The sequence below is a fragment of the Malus domestica genome, chromosome 16 (genome assembly GCF_042453785.1).
Source record: "Malus domestica chromosome 16, GDT2T_hap1".
Classification (NCBI taxonomy): domain Eukaryota; kingdom Viridiplantae; phylum Streptophyta; class Magnoliopsida; order Rosales; family Rosaceae; genus Malus; species Malus domestica.
This window is the reverse complement of record NC_091676.1, coordinates 33302769-33326131: the sequence shown is the minus strand read 5'-3', so window position 1 is coordinate 33326131 and position 23363 is coordinate 33302769. Positions and strand designations below refer to the sequence as shown.

The window sequence follows — 23363 nt, the reverse complement described above, 5'->3', positions numbered from 1 at the left end:
TGCAGGCATTGGGCCGGGAGTATTATTATTCAGTGATCTTAATGGCAGCACACCTTGCTTACGAGACAATCTGTGAGACTATTGATGCTTTGATTTCCGCGATGTGTCTTTTGAGATGTTGATAGCATGCTAGGGTTTTCAGAGAAACCTATCATTTATTATGCTAGTAGTTTTTTATTATTAAAACTTTGGGGGTTAATATGTTTATACCTGTTTTTATATTATGTATGTATATAAACTTGGTCCACTCACCCTTGTTTTGCGCCTTCTTTCAGGATTTAGAATCGAGACATACGATCCCTACGTCAACGCTTTCGCATTGGCATATTTGAGTCCTCTCGATTTAGGACCTGCATCCTCTTATTTATTTAATTTTTATTAATTCTTTTAAAGTTTTAGTTAGTTGTATGCTCTGAACACGTTTCTAAATTTTTAACTGATTGTATTTAAATTCACAACCCTTATTTACTTCTTATTCTTAGCTTTTGTATTAATTAATAGCTTTCGTCACCTTCGGTGTTAGTAGGATGAAAATTTTAGCTCGTAAAGAGAAGAAAATTGTTGATCAAATTCTCTGCAATTCTCTAACCCCATGTAAAGAATTATCTCATAAATCATGTAAAATTCACTCAAAATCTCTGAGAATTCCTTTTTTTTTTCTCTCAAACTCTCTCAAATTCTATAGATTTAAATTCCCTGAAACTCTCTAAAAATCCTAATTGAATACCACCCCCTCTAAATTGTCCATCCATGAACACAATCCAAAGCCAAAAACTTGAAATTGTCTACGACAAAACCTCAACTGAAATTCTCATCATATCATTCATAGCTGGAAATTACACTACTGAGTCTGAACATACAATGATTAACTGCTCACACACACACAGACACAGGGGTGAGTGCTTAGAAGACCACTCGAAACTGGGGCGCGTCGGAGCCACTAGCGGGGAGGATCTCCCAGCGGCAGGGCTCCAGGTCTTCGGAGACCGGACAGTACCCGGCGAGAGTGACCTTATCGGCTGAAGCCGCGACTGATCCGAACTCGAAGACGGTGATGTTGGCGGCGGCGGGGGGTCGAGGCACCTCAACGGCGCCGTTCATGCCGGGAGCAGGTTCGGCCGGTTTCGGATCCGGGCTGGTCTTGGTTAGGGGTGTAGACTCATTCCCTTTCCACCACGAGAGCAGACCCATCGCTCCCCCTTGGACTTTGTCGCTGCTTGGAGTTTTTGATGCTTTGCTTGGGAACATTGGCGGCATATCCATCCACACTCCGCGCAGGTAGGATTTTTAAGAACAAAGGGAATATTATTGGGCTTGAAAATCCACGAAATTACGGAAATGCCATTGGCTATTTAAACGCTCTGAGAAGTCTCAAGTCTCAACTGGAGCAAAATGAGGGAGTTCATTGATACTGCAGGTGCGGTAAGTGTTTGATTGCAATCCGATTTTGTGCATCTCTCTGCATATTAATGGTGGTTTGGGAGTGAGATGCTTAAAAAAAAAAAAAAAACATCCATAAAAAAAAACTGTGAGGGTTTTAGGTGTTTGGTAAACTAAAAAAAAAGGCTTATTTTGGAAGTTGCTGTGAGAATAAGCTGAAATCAAAGGAAAAAGTTGAAGCTACTATTTGCAGCTTTGGAAAACTGGTTTTTTTTTTCAAAGTACACGGAGTTACAGTGCTCCTTTAATGAAAATACCCACTATCAGATTGTTTTTTTTTTCCAAAAGCAGTTTTACAAAAAAGTTTACCAAACACTCCGCTGATTTATTTCACAGTCGCTTATTCTCACAGCACAACCGCTTATTCTCACAGCAGTTTTTTTTTCAAAGTACAGCAATACCAAACCAGCCCTTAGTATTGCCTGAAATCATTCTTGTAAACTGATATGGATTCAGTAATTTGTGAAAATTAATTAATTGGGTTTTGTTCTATCTGGATAGTTATTATCTTTGGGTAAATTTTGGTTGATTGGACAAAATTTCATCTGTTGATTATTTTATTAGAAAGAACAAAATTTCATCTGTTGATTATTTTATTAGAAAGAATGGTTGCAGGTTTCAGTAACGAGATTTTATATATATCTATATGTATGTATGTATGTATGTATATTTAACTGTATGTGAATGTATACATTATATATACTAAAACTTAGTTGAAACCGGCACTGTTCATAAATAGTGAAAGGCGGAACTGCCCCTAGGTCAATCATTTGTTTTCCTTTGTCTGGCCTGCTTCGTACGTTGAAATGACGTTTTTACCCGTGTTGTCTGCGTGTCCGCCATCCTTATTCTCTTGACTTCGAGAGTCTTCTTCCCCACAAAAAAGTGGTTTCCAAGGTTTCCAAAGTTGCGATCGGGCAATAATTCAGAGTGTTATTCTTTTTTTTTCTGCCTGAGATTTTTGGGTTGTGGCTGAACTTTGGCCAATTTCCAACCTGTTTTGGTCGCGGCCCGTCATCAGATCGCTGCGGAACAGATGTTATTCAGCTAAGGTGTATTTTATAATGGTTGTCTTTCAATTTTTATTTTGGATTTTTGCTTATTTGGAAAAAAAAAAAACCTAACGATTTCATTGTTCTTTCAGTTGTGGTGCTCTGTTAGGCCTTTCCCGGCTAAAAGAGCATTTTGCATTTTGGTTGCTCTGTTAATAAATCTGACATTTGCTAGCACCTGTGACGCTGCTCTTATATTCTGGGTAAGTTTTATGTCCTGCTTTTTTACAGTTTCGAAATGCATTAATAATTGTAGGATGAAAATGGATTTATAATTTTTGGGAAGAAATGAGAGGATTTGTTGGAATTTTGGAAAGCTTTGTCTTTCTGTCTTAAGAACAGGGAGAGGAAGAATTTTAAAACTTTTTATGCTGTTAGTGCTAGAACCTATGTGTTTTGTTGGGAAATTGATAATATGTAGAGTTATTAGAATTTTGGAAAGCTTTGTCTTCGTCGCTTTTATCCTATAGAGGGAACACAAACATGGAGAGGAGGACAGTCAACATTAGTTTTAATTGTGGTTTTAAATTTGTTTATGCTGTTGGTGGTGGAAGTTTTTATTTTGGATTGATATGCTGGTTGTCAGATTTTGCCTGTTTGAAGTTTATGTTTTTAGTTTTAATTTTTGATGAAAGTAACTCATGTTTGCTTACCCGGCAGTGGTTACTTTTATGTGCATTGTACGGGGTTTTAGTGTTTGAAGCCCTAGCCACATAGGTTGGCCAAGTCAGAAAAAGCCTTAAATCAACTTCAATCCAACTCCTTTCTTTGCTTTGCTTACATAACAAATTAACCAATTTTGTTCCGTTTTGATAACCTTTTGAAACATTTGGTGTCCGGATGGAACAATTTTTCAAATTTTGGTTTCTTTTATGTTTTGCCTGCTCTGTCTACGCTTACAATTTGGTTTTCTTTTTGTTTTCAGCATGTGATGCTCTTTGTTTTTTGCAGCTTCAATGTACAGCCTTTAAAACCATTTGTACTTCAAGTACGTAATATGACCCTTTCATCTTAGGCTTTTTATTCAAACAAGTTTATATTTTCCATGTACTACAAAAATTATCTTTGTTATTCTTTTAAATAGTTTTTAACTCCGCCTGTGTAAGTTTATCTTACATTGCCGGTCCCAAGCCCGGGTAAAGGAGGAGGGGGAGGACGTCAGGTAGTCGACAGCCGGCACTCATCAGTTACGTCGAATCCTTATGAAAATGAATCCAAAACCAAATCGCGCTAAAGCTAGGGCGTCACCCGTAAGTGGCGCGCTGTGTGGCCCGAGCACAGTGATAAGTGAGCAAGGGTCGCTGTATCTCCATCGGCACCCGGATTCAGTGTTAAATGAGCAAGGGGGCCATAGAAACTTCTTTTCGAACGACTCCACTAAAAGTTGTTTGGGAGCATATGCTCCTATCAACTTTACACAGGACACACAAAAGAAGTACTTTGATCCTATTGGACGGGGGAGGGTGAAGAAGCTAGGACAGAAGGGTAAAGTTCAAGAGAGTAGAATGCGTTTAGGAACGTGGAATATAAGAACCTTAACGGGAAAATCTATGGAAGTAGTGGAAGTTATGGTGAGGAGAAGGATAAATATTATGTGCCTACAAGAAACTAAGTGGGTTGGTCTTAAGGTAAAGGATCTAGAAAACTCAGGGTTTAAACTTTGGTATTCGGGCACAAATAGAACGAGAAACGGTGTTGGCATCATCGTGGACAAGACCTTGACACAAGATGTTGTAGATGTCAAGAGGGTAGGAGATAGAATCATGGCAATCAAGATTGTAATAGGACAAGAACTCATCAATGTGATTAGTGTGTACGCACCTCAAGTAGGGTTGGATACGAGTTCGAAGGAGAAATTTTGGGAAGGCCTTGGAGACTTGGTGCAAGGAATTGCCCAGACGGAGAAGTTATTTATAGGAGGAGATTTAAATGGACACGTGGGCAGGGAGACATGCAACTATGGAGGTTTTCATGGTGGCCATGGTTTTGGGGAGAGAAACGAGGATGGGGAAGCTATCTTGGATTTTGCAATGGCATATGATCTCTTCTTAGCCAACACCTTCTTTAAGAAGAGAGAAGAACATGTGATCACCTACAAGAGTGGGTCGTCAAAAACACAAATAGATTTTCTTCTAATGAGGAAAGGGGATCGTATAACTTGTAAGGATTGCAAAGTTATACTGGGAGAGAGCTTGGCTAATCAACATCGCTTGTTAGTGATGGATGTACATATCAAAAGAGTGAGAAAAAAGAACAACACTTAGAAGTGCCTAAGGACTAGATGGTGGAATCTAAAAGGAGAAAAACAAGACATTTTCAAAGAGAAAGTAATCACCCAGTGTGTGTGGGATAGAGAGGGGGAAGCTAGCCAAAGGTGGGATTCCATGGCTAGTTGTATCCGAAAAGTAGCAAAAGAGGTATTAGGAGAGTCCAAGGGCTCTGCTCCACACCAAAAGGAATCTTGGTGGTGGAATGAGGAGGTACAAACAAAGGTGAAGGCTAAGAAGGAATGTTGTAAAGCCTTATACAAGGACAGGACCGATGAAAATGGTGAAATGTATAGAAGAGCGAAGCAAGAGGCGAAGAAAGCTGTGAGAGAAGCTAAGTTTGCGGCTTATAACGACATGTATAAGAGACTAGATACCAAAGAAGGAGAGTTGGATATCTATAAACTAGCTAGAGCAAGGGAAAAGAAGATAAGGGACCTAAACCAAGTGAGGTGCATCAAGGATGAGGATGGAAAGGTTCTTGCTACAGAGAATGCGGCTAAAGACAGATAGAAAGGTTATTTTCATAATCTTTTCAATGAAGGACATGAAATGAGTACTTCTTTAGGGGAGTTGAGTAACTCAGAAGAGTGTAGAAACTACTCATTTTATCGTCGAATCAGGAAGGAAGAAGTGGTTGTAGCTTTGAAGAAGATGAAACATAGAAAAGCAGTGGGCCCAGACGATATACCGATCGAAGTGTGGAAAGTCTTGGGAGAGACAGGTATAGCATGGCTCATTGACCTTTTCAATAGGATTTTGAAAACGAAGAAGATGCCAAATGAGTGGCGAAAGAGCACTTTGGTGCCTATCTACAAGAATAAGGGCGACGTATAAAATTGCATGAACTATAGGGGTATTAAGCTAATGAGTCATACAATGAAGCTCTGGGAGAGAGTCATTGAGCATAGATTGAGGCAAGAGACACGGGTTTCGGACAACCAATTCGGGTTCATGCCAGGGCGCTCAACCATGGAGGCAATCTATCTCTCACGAAGATTGATGGAAAGATATAGAGATGGGAAAAAGGATTTACACATGGTCTTTATAGATTTGAAAAAAGCGTATGATAGGGTCCCAAGAGACATTCTTTGGAGGATTTTAGAGAAGAAAGGAGTACAAGTAGCATATATCCAAGCTATAAAGGATATGTATGAAGGAGCAAAGACTGCCGTAAGAACTCATGAAGGACAAACCGAAAGCTTCCCCATAACTGTAGGATTACATCAAGGCTCATCCTTAAGTCCTTACCTTTTTGCGTTGGTAATGAATGAGTTAACATGACATATTCAAGATGATATTCCTTGGTGTATGCTTTTCGCAAACGATATAGTGTTGATAGATGAAACTCAGGAAGGGGTAAATGCGAAGCTTAACCTTTGGAGAGAAATGTTGGAATCTAAAGATCTTCGCCTAAGCCGATCAAAGACAGAATATATGAAGTGCAAGTTCAGTGCAAATGGAGGCCAAAATGAGTTAGGGGTGAGGACGGAGATCAGGAAATACCAAAGAGCGATCGTTTTCGCTACTTAGGATCTATCTTGCAAAAGAACAGAGAATTAGATGGAGATCTCAACCATAGAATACAAGCTGGATGGATGAAGTGGAAGAATGCATCCGGCATGTTGTGTGACCGTCGTATGCCACTGAAGCTCAAGGGAAAATTTTATAGGACGGCAATAAGGCCGGCGATGCTGTATGGCACAGAATGTTGGGCGGTGAAGCATTAACACGTACACAAAACGGGTGTAGCGGAGATGAGGATGCTTCGTTGGATGTGTGGGCACACGAGAAAGGATAAGATTAGGAATGAGGATATCCGAGGTAAAGTAGGAGTAGCCGAAATTGTAGGAAAATTGAGAGAAAATCGGTTACGATGGTTTTGACATGTGCAAAGAAGGCCTACTGACGCTCCGGTTAGAAGATGCGACTACGGGACAGAGGTTCAGGGCCGAAGGGGTAGAGGAAGACCTAGGAAAACTTTGGAAGAGACTCTAAGAAAAGACTTAGAGTATTTGGATCTAACGGAGGACATGACACAGGACCGAGCACAATGGCGTTCTAAGATTCATATAGCCGACCCCACTCAATGAAGAAGGCTTTGGTGTATTTAACACAATACGTTGAAATGAAGCAAAGCTTATTTATTGATATCTCCGATAAGGTACAAATATGTACATATACATGAGTCAAAATAAACAAACAAGAGGGAGCCTTCACAAAGGTTGCTTAGGAGAAGTCTCAGTAGTCGGTAGAGCCCCAGAAAGAGAAGGCACCGGAGGGGGATCATTCGGAGCCTCAGTACTGGACAGAACCCTAGAAGGAGGAGGCATCAGAGGTTGATCATTTGGAGCTTCATTACGCGGTACAGCCCCAGAAGACGAAGGCAATAAATGCCTTTGGAACAAACCCACAAACCGCTGATGATCAAGTAAAACCTGACCATCAGATTCCTTCATCTGGTCAAGCTTTCTCTTCATGTTTGTAGCATAGTCATGTGCGAGCCGGTGCAACTGTTTATTCTCATGCTTGAGCCCTCTAATCTCCTGTTTGAGACTCATCACTTCAGCCGCCAATGATTCAACTTGGCGGGTTCGAGCAAATAGGCGTTGGGCCATATTAGACACAGAACCTGCACACAGAACACTTAGAGCCAGAGAATCCTTAACAGCCAACTCATTAGACCGTTTGGAAAGTAGTCTGTTATCTTTGGGAGTGAGAAGGTTCCTGGCCACCACCGCAGCAGTCATATCATTCTTCATCACGGAATCCCCAACGGTAAGAGGACCAGTAGGGGATAAGAAGGATGGGTGCCATATGTTGTCTGAAGAAGGCATGGCTGCCTTTTCAACAAGGTTCAAGTCAAAACGACGGTCGGAGGGGCCAGACATTTTCAAAGGTGTTGAAGAGAGAAAAGGTCGGACAAATCAAGATCTTAGAAGTGCAAGAAGGAAGCTTCTACCGGTGAAGATTCAAGTGTGCTTTGGAACTTAATGCCAACCTCTATAAAAATCTGCACTCGACGGAGCTTCAGAAATCGAAGAGGCACCTGCCCAGAAATCGAAGAGGCGTTTGCTTTCTCAAAAGCTGGGCTGCTCAAAGACCATGAGGGCCGATCTCAAAAATCGAATAGGTGTTTGCTTTCTCAAAAGCTAGGCTGCTCAAAGACCATGAAGGCCGATCTCAGAAATCGAAGAGGTGTTTGCTTTCTCAAAAGCTAGGCTGCTCAGAGACCACGAGGGCCGATCTTAGAAATCGAAGAGGCACCTGCTTTTCTCAGCCTTGTCAGCACCTGTCACATGCACACTCAGCTTTGCTGAAATTACGGGCATTCTATTGAAGATTTCTGGTGAAGTAGAAAGCACGTGAATCTTACTGTTCAATCATCCACTTTCCACACGCACCATCAGCTCATGGGTACCACAGATAACTTTGCCAAAGATCTCTGACAAAGTTTAGACACGTGAAGCTTGCAGCTCCCACTACATCGCTATGACCAAGAAGGGTAAAAGAATAGCAAAGAAACAGCACTAACAAAGTTTAGACACATAAATTTTGAAGGTCTAGCTACCATATTATTACCCACAAGGGTAAAGAAACAGCACCACTGCTGGATAATTGGAAAGTCCCTATGTGTCAACCTCTATGCTCCGTGGCAAGGTAGACTAGCAAACATGCCCAACCTTTACTCACATTCGAGAAAACACTCCCAACAAGATTGCTTACTCCAAAATCGAAGAGGCACCGTCCTCCGAATCTCAAGAGCCAGACTCCTAACATGATTACTTTCTCAAAAATCGAAGAGACATGGCTATCCGAATCTCGAGAGCCAGACTCCCAGCATGATTGCTCTCTAAAAAATTGAAGAGGCACCGTTCTCCGAATCTCGAGAGCCAAATCCCCGACAGGATTGCTTGTTCGAAAACCAAAGAGGCACCGCTTTCTCAACTTCGAGAGTCAGATCTCCTTGGATAAAGTTTGTCTGTAATCTTCACACGCAACATCAGCTTTCCAGATACCACAGACCACTTTTTCAAAGTGCTCTGACACATGTGAAGCTGGCAGCTCCCACTACCGTGCTATGACCAAGCAGGGTAAAGGAATAGCATTACTACTTGTTGATAGGGAAACTCCTATATATGTCGACCTCCATCCTCAACGGACAGGCAGACCTGCAAAAATGCTCAACCCTTCCTCATATCTGAGAGGGCACTCCCAACGAAGCCTCTCGAAATACTCAGCTTTCTTTCCCCCCGATAATCTCTCTGCAAACAAGCTACACCAGAGCAAGAATATCTCATATCATCAGGGTTAAATGCAAAAGTATCCCATATCATGCTTTTTCCCTGTCTTTTCCTTTGGCCTTGTTCTTACCTGCAAGACAAGGAGAAAGAGAGTAATCAGTCAGCACTTGAAATCAAGCTTCTAGTCAGGAACTGACTGCCTGGAACCCCTTACCTGATTACTTACCTGGCATTGCTCTCGAGTACTCATCTTCAACATCTTATGCTTCCAGAGAAGATACAACATCTGCCTAAGGAACAGATAGGGAAAATGAGAAGGATACAAGAAAACATGTGGAGACAAGCGTAACAGAACACGTGCCGATACATCCACTACTTTGTCAACAGCAAAAGTATCCCATATCAGCAGAGTCAAACGTACTCTAGATTTGATGGACTTGTTTTAACCCTCAAATTCTTCAGTCGGCCTTATACTCTGGAGGAAACCAGAAAATCCTCCAGCCCAGTTCAAGAATAAGCCTGTGGAAAGTTACTTCTTCAAAAGCAAAAGTATCTCATATCATCTTTCTTCTCTTTATCCTTCATGCTGCCTGCAAGATAAGGAGAATGAGAACAATCAGCCGAAACTCGAAATCAAACTTCTGATCTGGGACTGATTTCTTGGAGCTCTGATTGCTTACCTTGTCTGTCGCCTCTTTCAGCAGATCCCCTAGCTCAGCGACTTGGGGGACTCCTACTACATGGTTTGTATCGCGCTTGACCAAGCCTGAAACTACAAGTAAGCTTCATGTGAAATTGATACATTACCTTGTGCATCTCCACCAGTTAAAGATACCACCCTTGGATGGAGGAAGAGTACTTCCAGAGAAGATGCCACATCTACCTATGAGACAGATAAGGCAAGTGAAGACGAGAGCTTGAACCTATGTCATTTGTACTAAATCATTCACTTGTACTCACTAAATGAGAGCTTGAACCTATATACTTGTGTAAACCCTTCACAATTAATGAGAACTCCTCTACTCCGTGGATGTAGCCAATCTGGGTGAACCATGTACATCTTGTGTTTGCTTTCATGTCTCTATCCATTTACATACTTATCCACACTAATGACCAGAGCAATCTAGCAAAGATCACAAACTTAATACTTTCTGTTGTACCAAAGTCCTCACTGATTTTGTGCATCAACAATCCTTAAGTCCTTACCTTTTTGCGTTGGTAATGGATGAGTTAACAGGACATATTCAAGATGATATTCCTTGGTGTATGCTTTTCGCAAACGATATAGTGTTGATAGATGAAACTCAGGAGGGGTAAATGCGAAGCTTAACCTTTGGAGAGAAATGTTGGAATCTAAAGGTCTTCGCCTAAGCCGATCAAAGACAGAATATATGGAGTGCAAGTTCAGTGCAAATGGAGGCCAAAATGAATTAGGGGTGAGGATCGGAGATCAGGAAATACCAAAGAGCGACCATTTTCGCTACTTAGGATCTATCTTGCAAAAGAACGGAGAATTAGATGGAGATCTCAACCATAGAATACAAGCTGGATAGATGAAGTGGAAGAGTGCATCCGGCGTGTTGTGTGACCGTAGTAGGCCACTAAAGCTCAAGGGAAAATTTTATAGGACGGCAATAAGGCCGGCGATGCTGTATGGCACAGAAGGTTGGGCGGTGAAGCATCAACACGTACACAAAATGGGTTTGGACATGTGCAAAGAAGGCCTACTGACGCTCCGGTTCGAAGATGTGACTACGGGATAGAGGTTCAGGGCCGAAGGGGTAGAGGAAGACCTAGGAAAACTTTGGAAGAGACCCTAAGAAAAGACTTAGAGTACTTGGATCTAACGGAGGACATGACACAAAACCAAGCGCAATGGCGTTCTAGGATTCATATAGCCGACCCCACTTTGTGGGAAAAAAGCTTTGTTGTTGTTGTTTGTATTCTTTTAAATAGTTTTTCTATTTGTTATTGCATGATCCAATGAGTTTCTTCCTAGATAACATTGTAAAACAAAAAGATCATCCCACCGAAGGGAAAATATGGAAGTGATGATTATTTATCCAAATGATCAAAGCTGAAATAACTGAGCAAATAGTATCTCTGTGTTACACAGAGACACCTAATCAGCTCTATCGGATCCATCTTTGAACATCTGTTTTCCCATATTTACATTAGAATCAGTACAAAACTGGCTTACATATCATTTTACACCATATTCTCATTTGTGATGCATTTTTAATCCTGGTTTTCAATTTTCTCCAGTTCACCTGATCAAATTTGCCTACAATTTTTACCCTATTTTTTATTCATTCAAAGATAGCTTGCTGCAAATTTGACAATCATTTTAGTCGGTATAAACATAAATTTACTTCTTAACCTGCTTTTCCAATCTTTGGACATCATCTTCTTTTTATTATGTATTTTACCTTTTGTTCTTTCTGTCTGTTCCCATCTGCTTGAACATCAAACTAAAGTTTTGTTTTCCTCAACAAATTATCAGCATGGATTCCCATCATCTAAACTCTTACCTCAACTAAGTGCACAGCTCTATATGCTTTTTAATTCTTCATATCCAAACGGTATATATGCATGCTTATTAAGAATCAAATTACACAACTTTACATTTACAATTGTATATTGTTTCTAATAGCTTATATAATTTTTTCTTCGTTTTCCAGTAACATCGTATCACAACATGGTCTAATGATATTCAATATAATTGGACAAACTGTTACAGACCAGTTAATGCCAATTTAAACCCTTCTAATAAGTTACAGTTACATTATGATATCGAATTTCAACATCAAATGTATATTTTTTTTTACTTCAAACATTTCGTTAATTATTAATAATCGTTTTGACTTATTATATGCTCACTCATAAAAGCAGTTATCCTCTTATGCATAATTCTTGACCACAAATTTATATCAAAATTAAAACACTTCTAACCTTAATTTATAGTTACTGCAGTATATTCTCTATGCACATCATTTTCTTATTCAGTTTCTGCTATTTTTTGTTCTCTGAGTTATACATGTTACCAGTGTTCACAACTAAATCGATTACACAGGTCTAACTACAGGTATGCCACAAATTACATCACTTTTTGCCAACACTCAACTTCTTTTTCTTATTATATTTTCTGTGTTTAAATAGCATGAACATACTAAAAACCTATTAATTACAAACTATCCATTACAAGTTTGCACTGGCTGTTTTCTTCTTTTATGTCCAGTAGTTTTAAGACCCGCAGCAAACGCGCGGGCACTATTGCTAGTTATATGCCTGAAACTCAAACTCTTTGATGTTAGTTTCAATCGGGATTAACAAACCATGAATAAAGACCAACGTTCACTCCTCCTCAGCTCCTCATCTCGCTTCCCGCCTCCACAAGGTCCACATTTCTCTCCCTCTCGCATTTTCCCTTTCCTCTCAACGGAATTCGGTTTCTGGTTTGTTAATTTTGAGAAGTTGACACCAGGTGTGAAACTATCGTATGGAACGGCTGGCTTCAGAGCTGATGCCTCAATCCTCCAATCCACACTTTACAGGGTGGGAATTTTGGCTGCTCCAAGGGCCCTCAAGATCCAATCAGTGATCGGCCTGATGATCACAGCATCTCACAACAAAGTCTCTGATAATGGAGTCAAAGTTGCTGACCCGAGTGGTGGAATGCTTTCTCAAGACTGGGAGCCATTCGCTGATACCCTCACCAATGCTCGTGATCCCCAACAGCTTGTTCATGTCTGTTTTTCTTTTTCTATATAGCCTTTCTGTGTGTGTGCGCGTGCTCACTCCTTTCTTTTCTTCTTGTGAATTTGTGTACAAGGCTGATTGAACTCTTGAACAGTTGATAGCTGAATTTGTTGAAAATGAAAAAATCGCAGTCGATGGAGCAAAATCCGTGGAGATATTGTTGGCAAGAGATACAAGATCCAGTGGAGAATCTCTGGTTGAGGCTGCTAAACAGGTATCTTCTCTTTTACCATTGCTTACCATGCAGTTTCTAAATCGTTTTACGCTCCTCATTTCTTAGCATTTGTTCCTTTAAAGGGAATCAGTTCAATTATTGGAGCGGTTGCCCATGACTTGGGAATTTTAACTACTCCACAACTACACTGGATGGTTCGTGCTAGAAATAAGGGTTTGAAAGTATCAGACAACGATTACTTCAAGCAGCTTTCAAGCTCATTTAGGTTAGTTGGAGCTAGAGTTTTGTGTAATGAGTTAGTTTGATCTTTAAAAAAATTCATTGTTGTTTGAATGCCTTCATTAAGTGTTTTGTGTGGCTGGTTAGGTGCTTGGTAGATTTGATTACTAGTGGAACTCATCCCAGTGATGTGGATGACAAGTTGGTTGTGGATGGGGCAAATGGTGTTGGTGGAGAAAAACTGGGAACTTTTGAAGACGATGTTGACTGGTTTGGTTATTGAGATTCGGAACTCCGGAAAAGAAGGAGCTGGGTGTACTGAATGAAGGAGTTGGTGCTGATCATGTGCAGAAAGAAAAGGTCGTTCCTTGTAGTTTTGGTTCACAGGATGTTGGGATTAGGTCAGTTATATGTGGATTGTGAAATGAATTTTGATTATCAGTTACTTAAAGTAACTTGCTTGAAATGCCTGCATCATAGAGATATTGCTGGAGAATGACTGATGATTGCATTATCCTGACAAATTCTGTTGTGTACATATGGATGCAAGTACATATACTACGTTAATGAGATTATGAGATAGATGGGAGAAACCCTGAATTTTGGTGGCTTGTTGATTTGTTATTATTATCGTATGCTTTATTGCAACACATTGGAAAACATTACTAAAGTTTGTCGTACTAGCATACTACTATTGGAAAACTTGAATTTTGATCCGATTTAACAACTTGTTGGATTGCTTACAATGGATGTATCTTTTCATTGATGCAAACATTTGTTGGCTACGATACAAGTTTGGTTTTATTTTAAATATGTTTTTACCCCAATACTAGTTTGGTACCAAAGGATGCCAGTGTGCAATATCCAACCATTGTTTCGGGGTTTCAAACTACTTAAATTTTCTATTTGGTCAATTAGTAATGCTCAACTACTGATCTAAAGTGTTACATTAGATGTCAAAGGCAGGGACTAACTGTATGGATGGTTCTAGCTTTTCAGGTGTGCTAGTTTGGATGGTGATGCTGATCGGCTTGTATATTTTATTGTGCCATCTAGAAGTAGTAATAAGATTGAACTCGTCGATGGGGACAAGATTTTATCTTTGTTTGCTATATTCATCAAGGAGCAACTAAGCATTTTGAGTAAGGAAATAGATGTTAATGGAAATAATGATTATCAATGTCGCCTTGGTATTGTGCAAACAGCTTATCCAAACGGAGCATCCATGGATTATCTCAAACAGTTAGGCCTAGAAGTCACTTTTACTCCTACAGGAGTGAAATACCTTCATGAGAAAGCTGCCAAGTATGATATTGGGATTTACTTTGAAGCAAATGGTCATGGCACCATCTTGTTCTCAGAACATTACTTACGCTGGTTAGAGACCAGGACTACTGAGCTTGCTGATGCATTTAAAGGTTAAAGCAGTCTTTATCCACTACATTAGTGCTGACATGATCGTCCGTTACCTATCTAAATGAAGAACATGATTGTTTCTTTTCAGGTTCAGAACAGCATAAGGCAGCTTTGAGAATCTTGGCTGTTAGTGAATTAATTAACCAGGCTGTTGGGGACGCGTTGAGTGGGGTACTCTTGGTTGAGGTCATTCTGAAACATATGGGGTGGTCGATACAGAGGTGGAATGAGCTTTATCAGGATCTACCCAGTAGGCAGCTTAAGGCAAGTTTCCTTGGTCATCTGTCTATCTTATGGTCAGTTTATTGTCTTTATGGTTGTTTTCTTTTCGGGCTTTCTTGTTATCTGTTTTAAAAATTAATTGAGTTTCCTCCATATTCTTGTTGGACGCAACGTGCCTAGAAACTAATTCTTCTGCTTCACAATTATCAGGTCAAGGTTATGGACAGAACTGCTGTTGTTACAGAAAATGCAGAAACTGTGGCTGCTGTGACACCCCCTGGCATTCAAGAAGCCATTGACGCTGAAACCGGTAAGTAGATTTCTCCTTTCATTTTTCATACAGTTCAGTCCTTTGCTCTGCACGATATCCGTGTTGATTATTGGTCTGCACCGTTAAGTTGATTAGCAGTATTTGTTTGTTGCACAGGAAAATTTGCCATTTTTCCTAATTTTACTGGTATATACAATTTACAAACAAATTTTTGAGGATTTTCCCTGTTGATTGCGGTTAAATACCCTAGAGGCCGATGTTTTATACGACCATCAGGAACAGAAGATGTTATACGCGTATATGCAGAGGCATCCACACAGAATGCAGCAGACAGCTTGGCAAAGTCTGTAGCAAAACTAGTAGACCAGTTTCTTGGGTTTGGAAGCTCCTAGTGATCAACTTCCTTTTTCAAACCAAAACTGACCGAATTATTATGTTGATGAGGATTTATGCTTACTTACATATTTTCTGTTATTCTTGTTGTCACTGCGGTGGATTGAACCTGTAAATGTAGAGAACGGCGTCTTCCCTAGCTTGTATGATTCTTAGACGTAATATAAGGCGCAGACAAAAATCCAGAAGTGCGAAAACATTGAATGCGTCTTATAATTTGTTTTCTTTTTACATTGTTTCTTACTGATGCATGTTCCCAGTTCACAAGTCACAAAAATTAGTTGTTGATGTGTAGATTCTTGTTCTTCAGTTTCGCCTACGATTTGTTTCATCTTTATTAACAAACTTGAGAGTTCTTGTTCACTATACAGGCACAATAATCTCCCGGAAAAAAGTTTGTCGTGTCAACTAAGGAAATGCATCAGCAAAATGTGTGAAAACCTGTAGTTTGTAAATTGTAACACAAGACATTCTCAATTTATATTTCACTAATAATGTGCCTCAACAAATTCAAGAACCCGCTTATAGCAAAACAACGAAACTGTGCACGATCTTGAATGACAAAACGGGTGCATTTGGAGTAACATTTCTCAGATGAAACACAATGTTTTTGAATCTGGGTAAATTACTTGTCCATAAAACTAGTCACAGCAGAACTTAACTCTTTTTTTTTTAATTATTCTTTTTATGGAAAAATAAAACTTCATTAAAGAGAGAAGCCCCTCACACAGCCGGAGCCATTACAATCAAATAACAGGGCTAAGTTTGCTTCGACAGGAAGACAAGGATCCCATATACAAAGATTATCCATTTTCAGCCCAATAGATGCCATAACATCTGCAACAAAATTCGCCTTCCTGAAAACATGCCCCCACTTGATATCCTGGAAGAAAGAGGCACACTACCTGATATCTTCAATGATAGACCTCAAGTTCCACGGTGTTTCGCAAGCACCACGAACAACATCAATGATAAGTTTTGAGTCACCCTCCGCACACACATGCGTCAAGTTTCTCCTCCTAGCCCAGATTAGTGCCTCACACAGCGCCATGGCCTCAGCAACATTGATGGTAGAAGACCCCAAACTCATAGCACCAGCGAGAATAGGTTTACCGCTCCAGTTCCTGATAATGAAACCTCCCGCCGCCAAGGAGTTTGACACCGAACCGTCGAAATTTATTTTAACATATGGGTACGATGGACAATTCCATTTGATCACTTTATCATCACTTGTTACCAGCGTATTTTCCCAGCTCTTCACATTATCCTTGAAATACTCATTAACCATAGACATAGCCCGGATAAAAGCTCTGGTATGGATATGCCTTTCTTTCCTGAAAATGCATCCATTTCTACCATTCCAAATCTGCCAGCAAATAGAAATAGCTTTGCTAAAATTGCTTACAGCATTCGAATTTTTGTGAGAGAGGTTCACAAACCAATCACTTATCTTGAGGTTGATATCAAAATTTGATAAAGACATATCAGTGGCACAACTCCAAACCTACTTAGCATACTGGCAGTGGAGGAACAGATGATCAATATCTTCCTCTTGGTTGTTGCACATGGGGAACTGAGTATTTATATTGGGAATGAACCTGCTTAGCTTCTTTCTAGTTTGAAGTTTACCTTTGATGAGACTCTACGCAAATAACTTTAGTTTGGGAGGCAAGACTTGCTTCCACACTCTATTTATAAGGTTTTGAGATGGGGAATGGCCAAGATCCTCCATTTGAAACCAAGTTGCAGATTTTACCGTGAACTTACTATTATTACTAGGCCCCTAGACAACTGCATCCTTGGAAGAATGAATAGGAATAGGAATATTACAGATTTTATTTGCTGTATAGGTGTCTATTACTTGATTTAACCTATTCTTATCCCAGTGCCTGTCAACAATAAAATCAGCAACCTTGATCTCCCTATTGAATTTCATGTCCTTGATTTTCTGGGATGAGATGAAAGAGAGGGTGAGGAAAAACCCAGTTGTGAGTCCAGAAAGTCCAGAACATGATGTCCTTGCCATCACCCACCTCATACCCCTACTGATAATGTCTCGGGACCCCAGGATTTTAGGCAAGCGAGTGGTTTTGCTTAGTTTTGGTGTCTAGAAACCCATCATATGTATCTAAGGTATTTTCTTCTGGCTATATTAGCCCAACAATTATCCTTATCAAAAAGCACTTTCCAACCTAGTTTAGCAAGACAAGCCTTATTCAAATGGTCTAGGTTCCTGATACCTAAGCCACCCGCACTCTTTGGTCTACAAATTTCCTTCCAACTCGCAGGATTACATTTATGACTATTGCCCCATAAAAACTGTCTACAATCCCTGTTTAATTTGCTTATTAACTTAAAGGGCATTTAAAACAAGAAATAATATGATTAGGCATACCTGAAAGGTTTGATTGGACAAGAGTGAGTCTTCTTGCCTTTGAAGGGTAAATCGCCAAAATGGTCTCTGAGATTTGCATAACTCATCACTTTGGTCCCTGAGATTCCAAATCGATAAAAGTGGTCTCTGAGATTTTCCATCATCCATCATTTTAATCCTTCTAGTAAAAACTCCATTAAGTGTCCCAGAGCTCTTGGTCGGAAGTTTGGGCAATTTTCAAAGCTTCGTAACTCAATCGTTTCTTAACCAAATTCGACCCATAATATATCAAAATGAAGATAAGAAAGTGTAGAATATGATTATACCTATTTTGAAGCCCAATGGTGCCGGAGATGGCCGGAAAATAGCCTCAAAGTTGACTGGTCCGAGTGAAAACTTGAAAACTCGTTGGAAATTGGGTAAACTTTAAACGTTCATAACTTCTTCAATACTCAACGAAATCAAGTGATTCAAAAACGAAAATCATACATCTCGACGAGAGAAAGAGAATGGTACCTTTTTTATGGCTAACGCACTATGATTTGTCCGGAACACAGCTCGAAAGTGGCTATCTTAGTCTCGAGTTAGCCACTTTCAAGCCGTTTTCCGGCCAAACTACGACTAGTTAGCCATAAAAAAGGGTACCATTCTCTTTCTCTCATCGAGATGTATGATTTTCGTTTTTGAATCACTTGATTTCGTTGAGTATTGAAGAAGTTATGAACGTTTAAAGTTTACCTAGTTTCCGGCGAGTTTTCAAGTTTTCACTAGGGCTGGGCACGGGTCGGGCCGGGCTCAAATTTGAAGGAACCGGACCTACCTGTTTTAAAATGTAACGAGGCGGGCCGGGCCGGGTAGAGTGCTTTAGAGTTTTAGAACCGGACCTAACCCGGCCCGTTTCAAACGGGCCGGTTCGGGGCAGGTACACAGTTCCTATTACATAATTTTTTTCGTCAACACAGAAAGGGACGACGTGGTTCAAGTCGTCTTCCTCAGTCGTCGAACCCCGTTTCCTCCGCGACAACCCAGATGCAGCTCATACCGTTCAAGCCCTCTTCCTTCGTCATCTGGGAGAGAGGAGAAGGCGACAAATCAGAACCATAAAAAATAAACCCAACCAACACAAAATCAGAACCATAAAAAAACCCAGAAAAAACGAGTCAAGGAGAGAGGAGAAGACGAGTTAGGGAGAGGAATAGTGGCCTGCTCCGTAAGAAACCCACATGCGCAACGCAGACGGACTAGTCGGCGGCCATGAGAGTCTATCCCAGTCCTGGATCGTGGCGACGAGGTAGTAGATCGAGTCAAGAATGCCGCGAAATCGGCGAAGTCGGACTGTTGTCGAGAACTCGACACAAGCTCAAGTGTGAATGAATGGAAAATGGGAGGTTGATGAAATCATGAAAGTCTCTGGAGATCAGATGAGGGGATAAAAAAGTTGGAGAGTTGGATTCAATTAAACCATATAAAAATGCTCTGACACGTATTGGTTACAGAGACCTTGAAGGCCTCCCAAATTTGGTCCAATTTGGTGGGTGACCTTGTAAGTCAAGGGCCAGTGGGCCACAACATCACTCTAATCCAATTCCAATCCATTATTGCATGCTACAAACGGGCCGGGCCGGGGGCCCGTTCCTTCTTATTTTTGGACCCGCCCCGTACCCGCCCCGACCCGCGGGTCCAGGACCCGTTTGCCCACCCCTAGTTTTCACTCGGACCAGTCAACTTTGAGGTTATTTTCCTGCCATCTCTAGCAACCATTCAGCTTTGAAATAGGTATAATCTTATTCTACACTTTTCTATCTTCATTTTGATAAATTATGGGTCGAATTTGGTTAAGAAACAATTGAGTTATGAAGCTTTGAAAATTGCCCAAACTTCCGGCTAAGAGCTCCGGGACACTTAACGGAGTTTTTAACATAATGACCAAAATGATGGATGGTGGACAATCTCAATGACCACTTTTATCGATTTGGAATCTCAGGGATCAAAGTGATGAGTTATGCAAATCTTATGGACCATTTTGGCGATTTACCATCCTTTGAAAGGGTGTTGGCCTTCCAACCAGCAAGTTTTTGTTTGAATCTCCTAATTAGCTCGTTCCCATTTAAATGGTCATTCCAAAACACAATGTTGTGTATACCGAGATATTTTCCAATGGTGATCTTATGTTGAATATGAAGAATGTTAACAATTTCACTTCGTAACTGGTTAGTTGTATTAGAGGGAAAGTATAAAGAAGACTTGTTGAAGTTTATTTGTTGACCCGAAGCACTTGCAAAACAATTTAGAACTTCTAAAACCTTCATGGCACCCCTTGGAGATGCTTTGGCAAAGATAAGGCAGTCATCTGCAAAAACAAGATTAGAAACTTTGTAGCCAAACGGGGAAGTGAGTAGGCCAATATGGGATTTTGGGGTATACGCTAACTCATTCAACTTCCTAATCAAGGGTTCCATGCAAAGGATGAAAATATAGGGGGATAATGGGTCCCCTTGCCTAATACCTCTACTTGCACTGAAATATCCATGAGACTTACCATTAATGTTAATGGAAAAAGAAGTTGAAGATATACATTCCATAACTAGGTTAATCCACTTAGTACAAAACCCAAACCTTTCCAATACACATTTAATATAGTCCTAGTTTAAGAGATCATACGCTTTCTCTAAATCTAGCTTGATAGCTAGCTACCTAGTTCTACCTTTCTTCCTGTTAAAAGTTGAGAACAATTCATGAGCAATAAGGATATTATCCTGTATTGACCTACCTGAAGCAAAGGCTCATTGGTTGGGCGAAAGACACTCCTGCAAAAGGGGCCTTAACCTAATGATCATTACTTTCGTTATAATCTTGTAGCTAACATTATAGAGGTTGATTGGGCGATAATTATTGATTGTTTCCAGATTCTCCACTTTTGGGATTAGGGCAATGTTGGTATGGTTGATTAACTTTAGGCTTGTGTTAATTACAAAAAAGTCTTTCACCACATTGCACATTGAAGGCCCTACCTCCTCCCAGCATTCTTAGAAGAAACTCGCATGGATACCATCCGGCCTTGGGGCTTTAAGAGCCTCCATGCTTTTAATAGCATTCCAAATCTCGTCACTTGAAGGAGCCTCAGTTAACATGGTATTATGATCATTCGAAATGCATGGTTTTATTACATGAGAGATCAAGTTGGTGTGCTCAGCAGTGAGGAGGGGGGTTGGATCGATTGGTGAATCTCGTTTTGAATTCCTGCACAAAAACTTGCTCCAAGCCCTTACCTCTACCACCAAATACCATTGCCATCTTTGATTTTATTAATTTTGTTTTGCTTTCTTCTAATTGTAGCACAAAGTTGGAAAAATCTTGTATTTTTATCACCATGCTTTAACCAATTAGATTTTGTTTTTTGCGCCCACATCACTTCCTCCTCCTTAAGGACTTGAGCAAGACTTTCATTAATTTGAGCCTCTAGGTGAACTTTTTCACTGAAATTGTTTGAGGAGTTAGCATTATAGTTGAAAGATATAAGTTCCTTCTAGACACAGTCCAGCTCTGTCACAGCCCGTCTCGAAAGATTATTTTCGATGACAATTTTACCCTTAGACGTTAAAGTGTATTGTGTGATTTAAGTTGGATTTGGACCCATTTGTTATTTTTCCCTAAGTTTTTGGACCCAATTGGAAGTAAGGGAATTATTGGTTTTTGATTGGTGGCTTTTGGACCACACACATACCTTTTCTCTCTCTCCCGTGGACTTTTCTCTCTCTTCCTCTCGGCATTTTCGTATGGGAAATCCAAGAACCATCTCAAACCTTGCAGATCGAAACCAAGGTAAGCAATTTCATGTTCCTTTTGACCTCAGGAGTCCATTGGTGCAAGTTTTAGAACCTGAAACCTTCGAAAACCCCGTGAAACCTAACCCTCGAATTGTGCACTGTTCATGCACACGTAAATATGTTATTTTCAGGGAATTCTAAGCTCATAGGAAGCTTAATGAGGTTCTCATGAGTATCGGGGTAGTTCATTTGAAGAATTTGGATGTCGGGATCGTGGGAAATGAAGAGTTGCAGGTTTGGTCGGAATTTCGTGAGATTTGAAGCTCCAAATAGGTATAATGCCATTCTTCTCACTCTAAGCTTTCATTTGGTTCAAATTTCATAAAAATGGTTAAGAAATGAGTGAGCATAGTGAGTTTAAAGTTTTAACCAGTTTTCCGGCGACCGGTGACTCGTTGGGGACGAAGACGGAATATTCCGTCAGTTTGGACGGAATATTCTCATGGCGTCAGTTAATTTGGACGGTTTCCATTGGGTTTTAATGGAATATTATGAGGAATATTCCTAACGGCAGTTAAGGAATCTGTCAGGATTCCATGCGCGTGGTGGCACGTCTTGCCCGTGCACCCGCCGACGCGTGGCGGCGCATGGGAGGTCCAAAAATATTTCTAAAAATATGGGGATGATCCTGAGGTTATGTAGATCACTGTGGTATATTCATATACCTATTTTGAGTAATGTATGAGAAGTTATTAGCTAGTATTGCGTATGTTTTATAGTTAATTCACATATATGTGAAGCTTATCCCGAGGACGAGCGTATCCACGGGTGACTCGAGGGCTACGACCCTTCGACATATTAGTGAGTGGACTTTTGTTTTCAGTATATATTTATATACTTGGTATATTTCCCATAAATGCATTTTTAAGGAAAGTATGCTTTGAAATAATATGCCAAATGCTTCTATATTTTGAATATGCATTGCATGGTTGCATATATATATAAATGAGGTGCTGTGGAGGCACAGGTGAGTGCAGGTAAGTTATGTTTGATTGCGTGAATCATCGATGATGTGATATGTGATATGTAATTAAGTAATGTTGAGCTCATACAACTGCACCTAGGGTGTTTATGATTTAGCCAGAGATATAAAGTACAGGCCTGTTTATTTACGTCACCTCCCGCACTATATGCTCACATTGGATCCAACCTAAGTACACAGTCTTGTCGTACATACCTTATTTATGGTTCCGACTCGTAGGTGACTAGCGATTTATCGCCCGGCTATTATGAGAGAGTAAAATTGAGCATAATTATATTACACCCAATCTTGTTGTACAGACCTTTGTAGGGGTTCCGACTTATGTGCAATATATTGCCGTATAAGTCATTGTAGTGACTCTGACTAGATTGATTTTGAGCTATGAATTCAGCCGTACAAACTACCACAGGGGTTTCGGCTAACATATCATATTTCTATGAATTCATTTTTACCTAAATTGTTTACTCTGTTATATATGGGCATGGTATATATATCTGAATATGATTATGTGAAGCATGAATTGAATTGATATGAATTCATATATATGTATATATGTGTGTATATATATATATATATTATGCATTTGCTTATATTCTGATTCTGAGAAAAATTATACATGTTTTACAGCGAGGGGTTAGATATGTTCATAAGAAAACGATTTTGTAAAACATTTGTTTTTGCCCACTCACATTTTCTGTTTTGCGCCCCTCTAGGTTTTAAGT

At 40.1% G+C, this 23363-nt stretch overlaps 2 protein-coding genes, 1 non-coding gene and 1 pseudogene across 3 annotated transcripts; 3 read left to right on the top strand and 1 right to left on the bottom strand.

The window, feature by feature from the left end:
• Nucleotides 1-798: 798 nt before the first annotated feature.
• LOC103429297 (uncharacterized) lies at nucleotides 799-1379 on the bottom strand. The gene has a single exon (XM_008367441.4). The coding sequence runs from the start codon at nucleotides 1261-1263 to the stop codon at nucleotides 904-906; it is 360 nt and encodes a 119-aa protein (XP_008365663.1). The 5' UTR covers nucleotides 1264-1379; the 3' UTR covers nucleotides 799-903.
• A 1336-nt stretch (nucleotides 1380-2715) lies between these two features.
• Nucleotides 2716-5289, top strand: LOC139192915 (uncharacterized). Its single transcript, XM_070815825.1, has one exon. The coding sequence runs from the start codon at nucleotides 3695-3697 to the stop codon at nucleotides 4754-4756; it is 1062 nt and encodes a 353-aa protein (XP_070671926.1). The 5' UTR covers nucleotides 2716-3694; the 3' UTR covers nucleotides 4757-5289.
• Nucleotides 5290-10943: 5654 nt separating this feature from the next.
• On the top strand, nucleotides 10944-15975 carry LOC103439101 (phosphoacetylglucosamine mutase-like; annotated as a pseudogene).
• On the top strand, nucleotides 11046-11148 carry LOC114822379 (small nucleolar RNA Z103). Its single transcript, XR_003770455.1, has one exon. It is a non-coding gene; the product is annotated as a small nucleolar RNA Z103 (small nucleolar RNA).
• Nucleotides 15976-23363: the final 7388 nt, after the last annotated feature.

Excerpts from the sequence above, each read along its gene's own strand:
- LOC103429297 (XM_008367441.4), bottom strand. The coding sequence starts at position 1,263 with ATGGATATGCCGCCAATGTTCCCAAGCAAAGCATCAAAAACTCCAAGC.
- LOC139192915 (XM_070815825.1), top strand. The coding sequence starts at position 3,695 with ATGAAAATGAATCCAAAACCAAATCGCGCTAAAGCTAGGGCGTCACCC.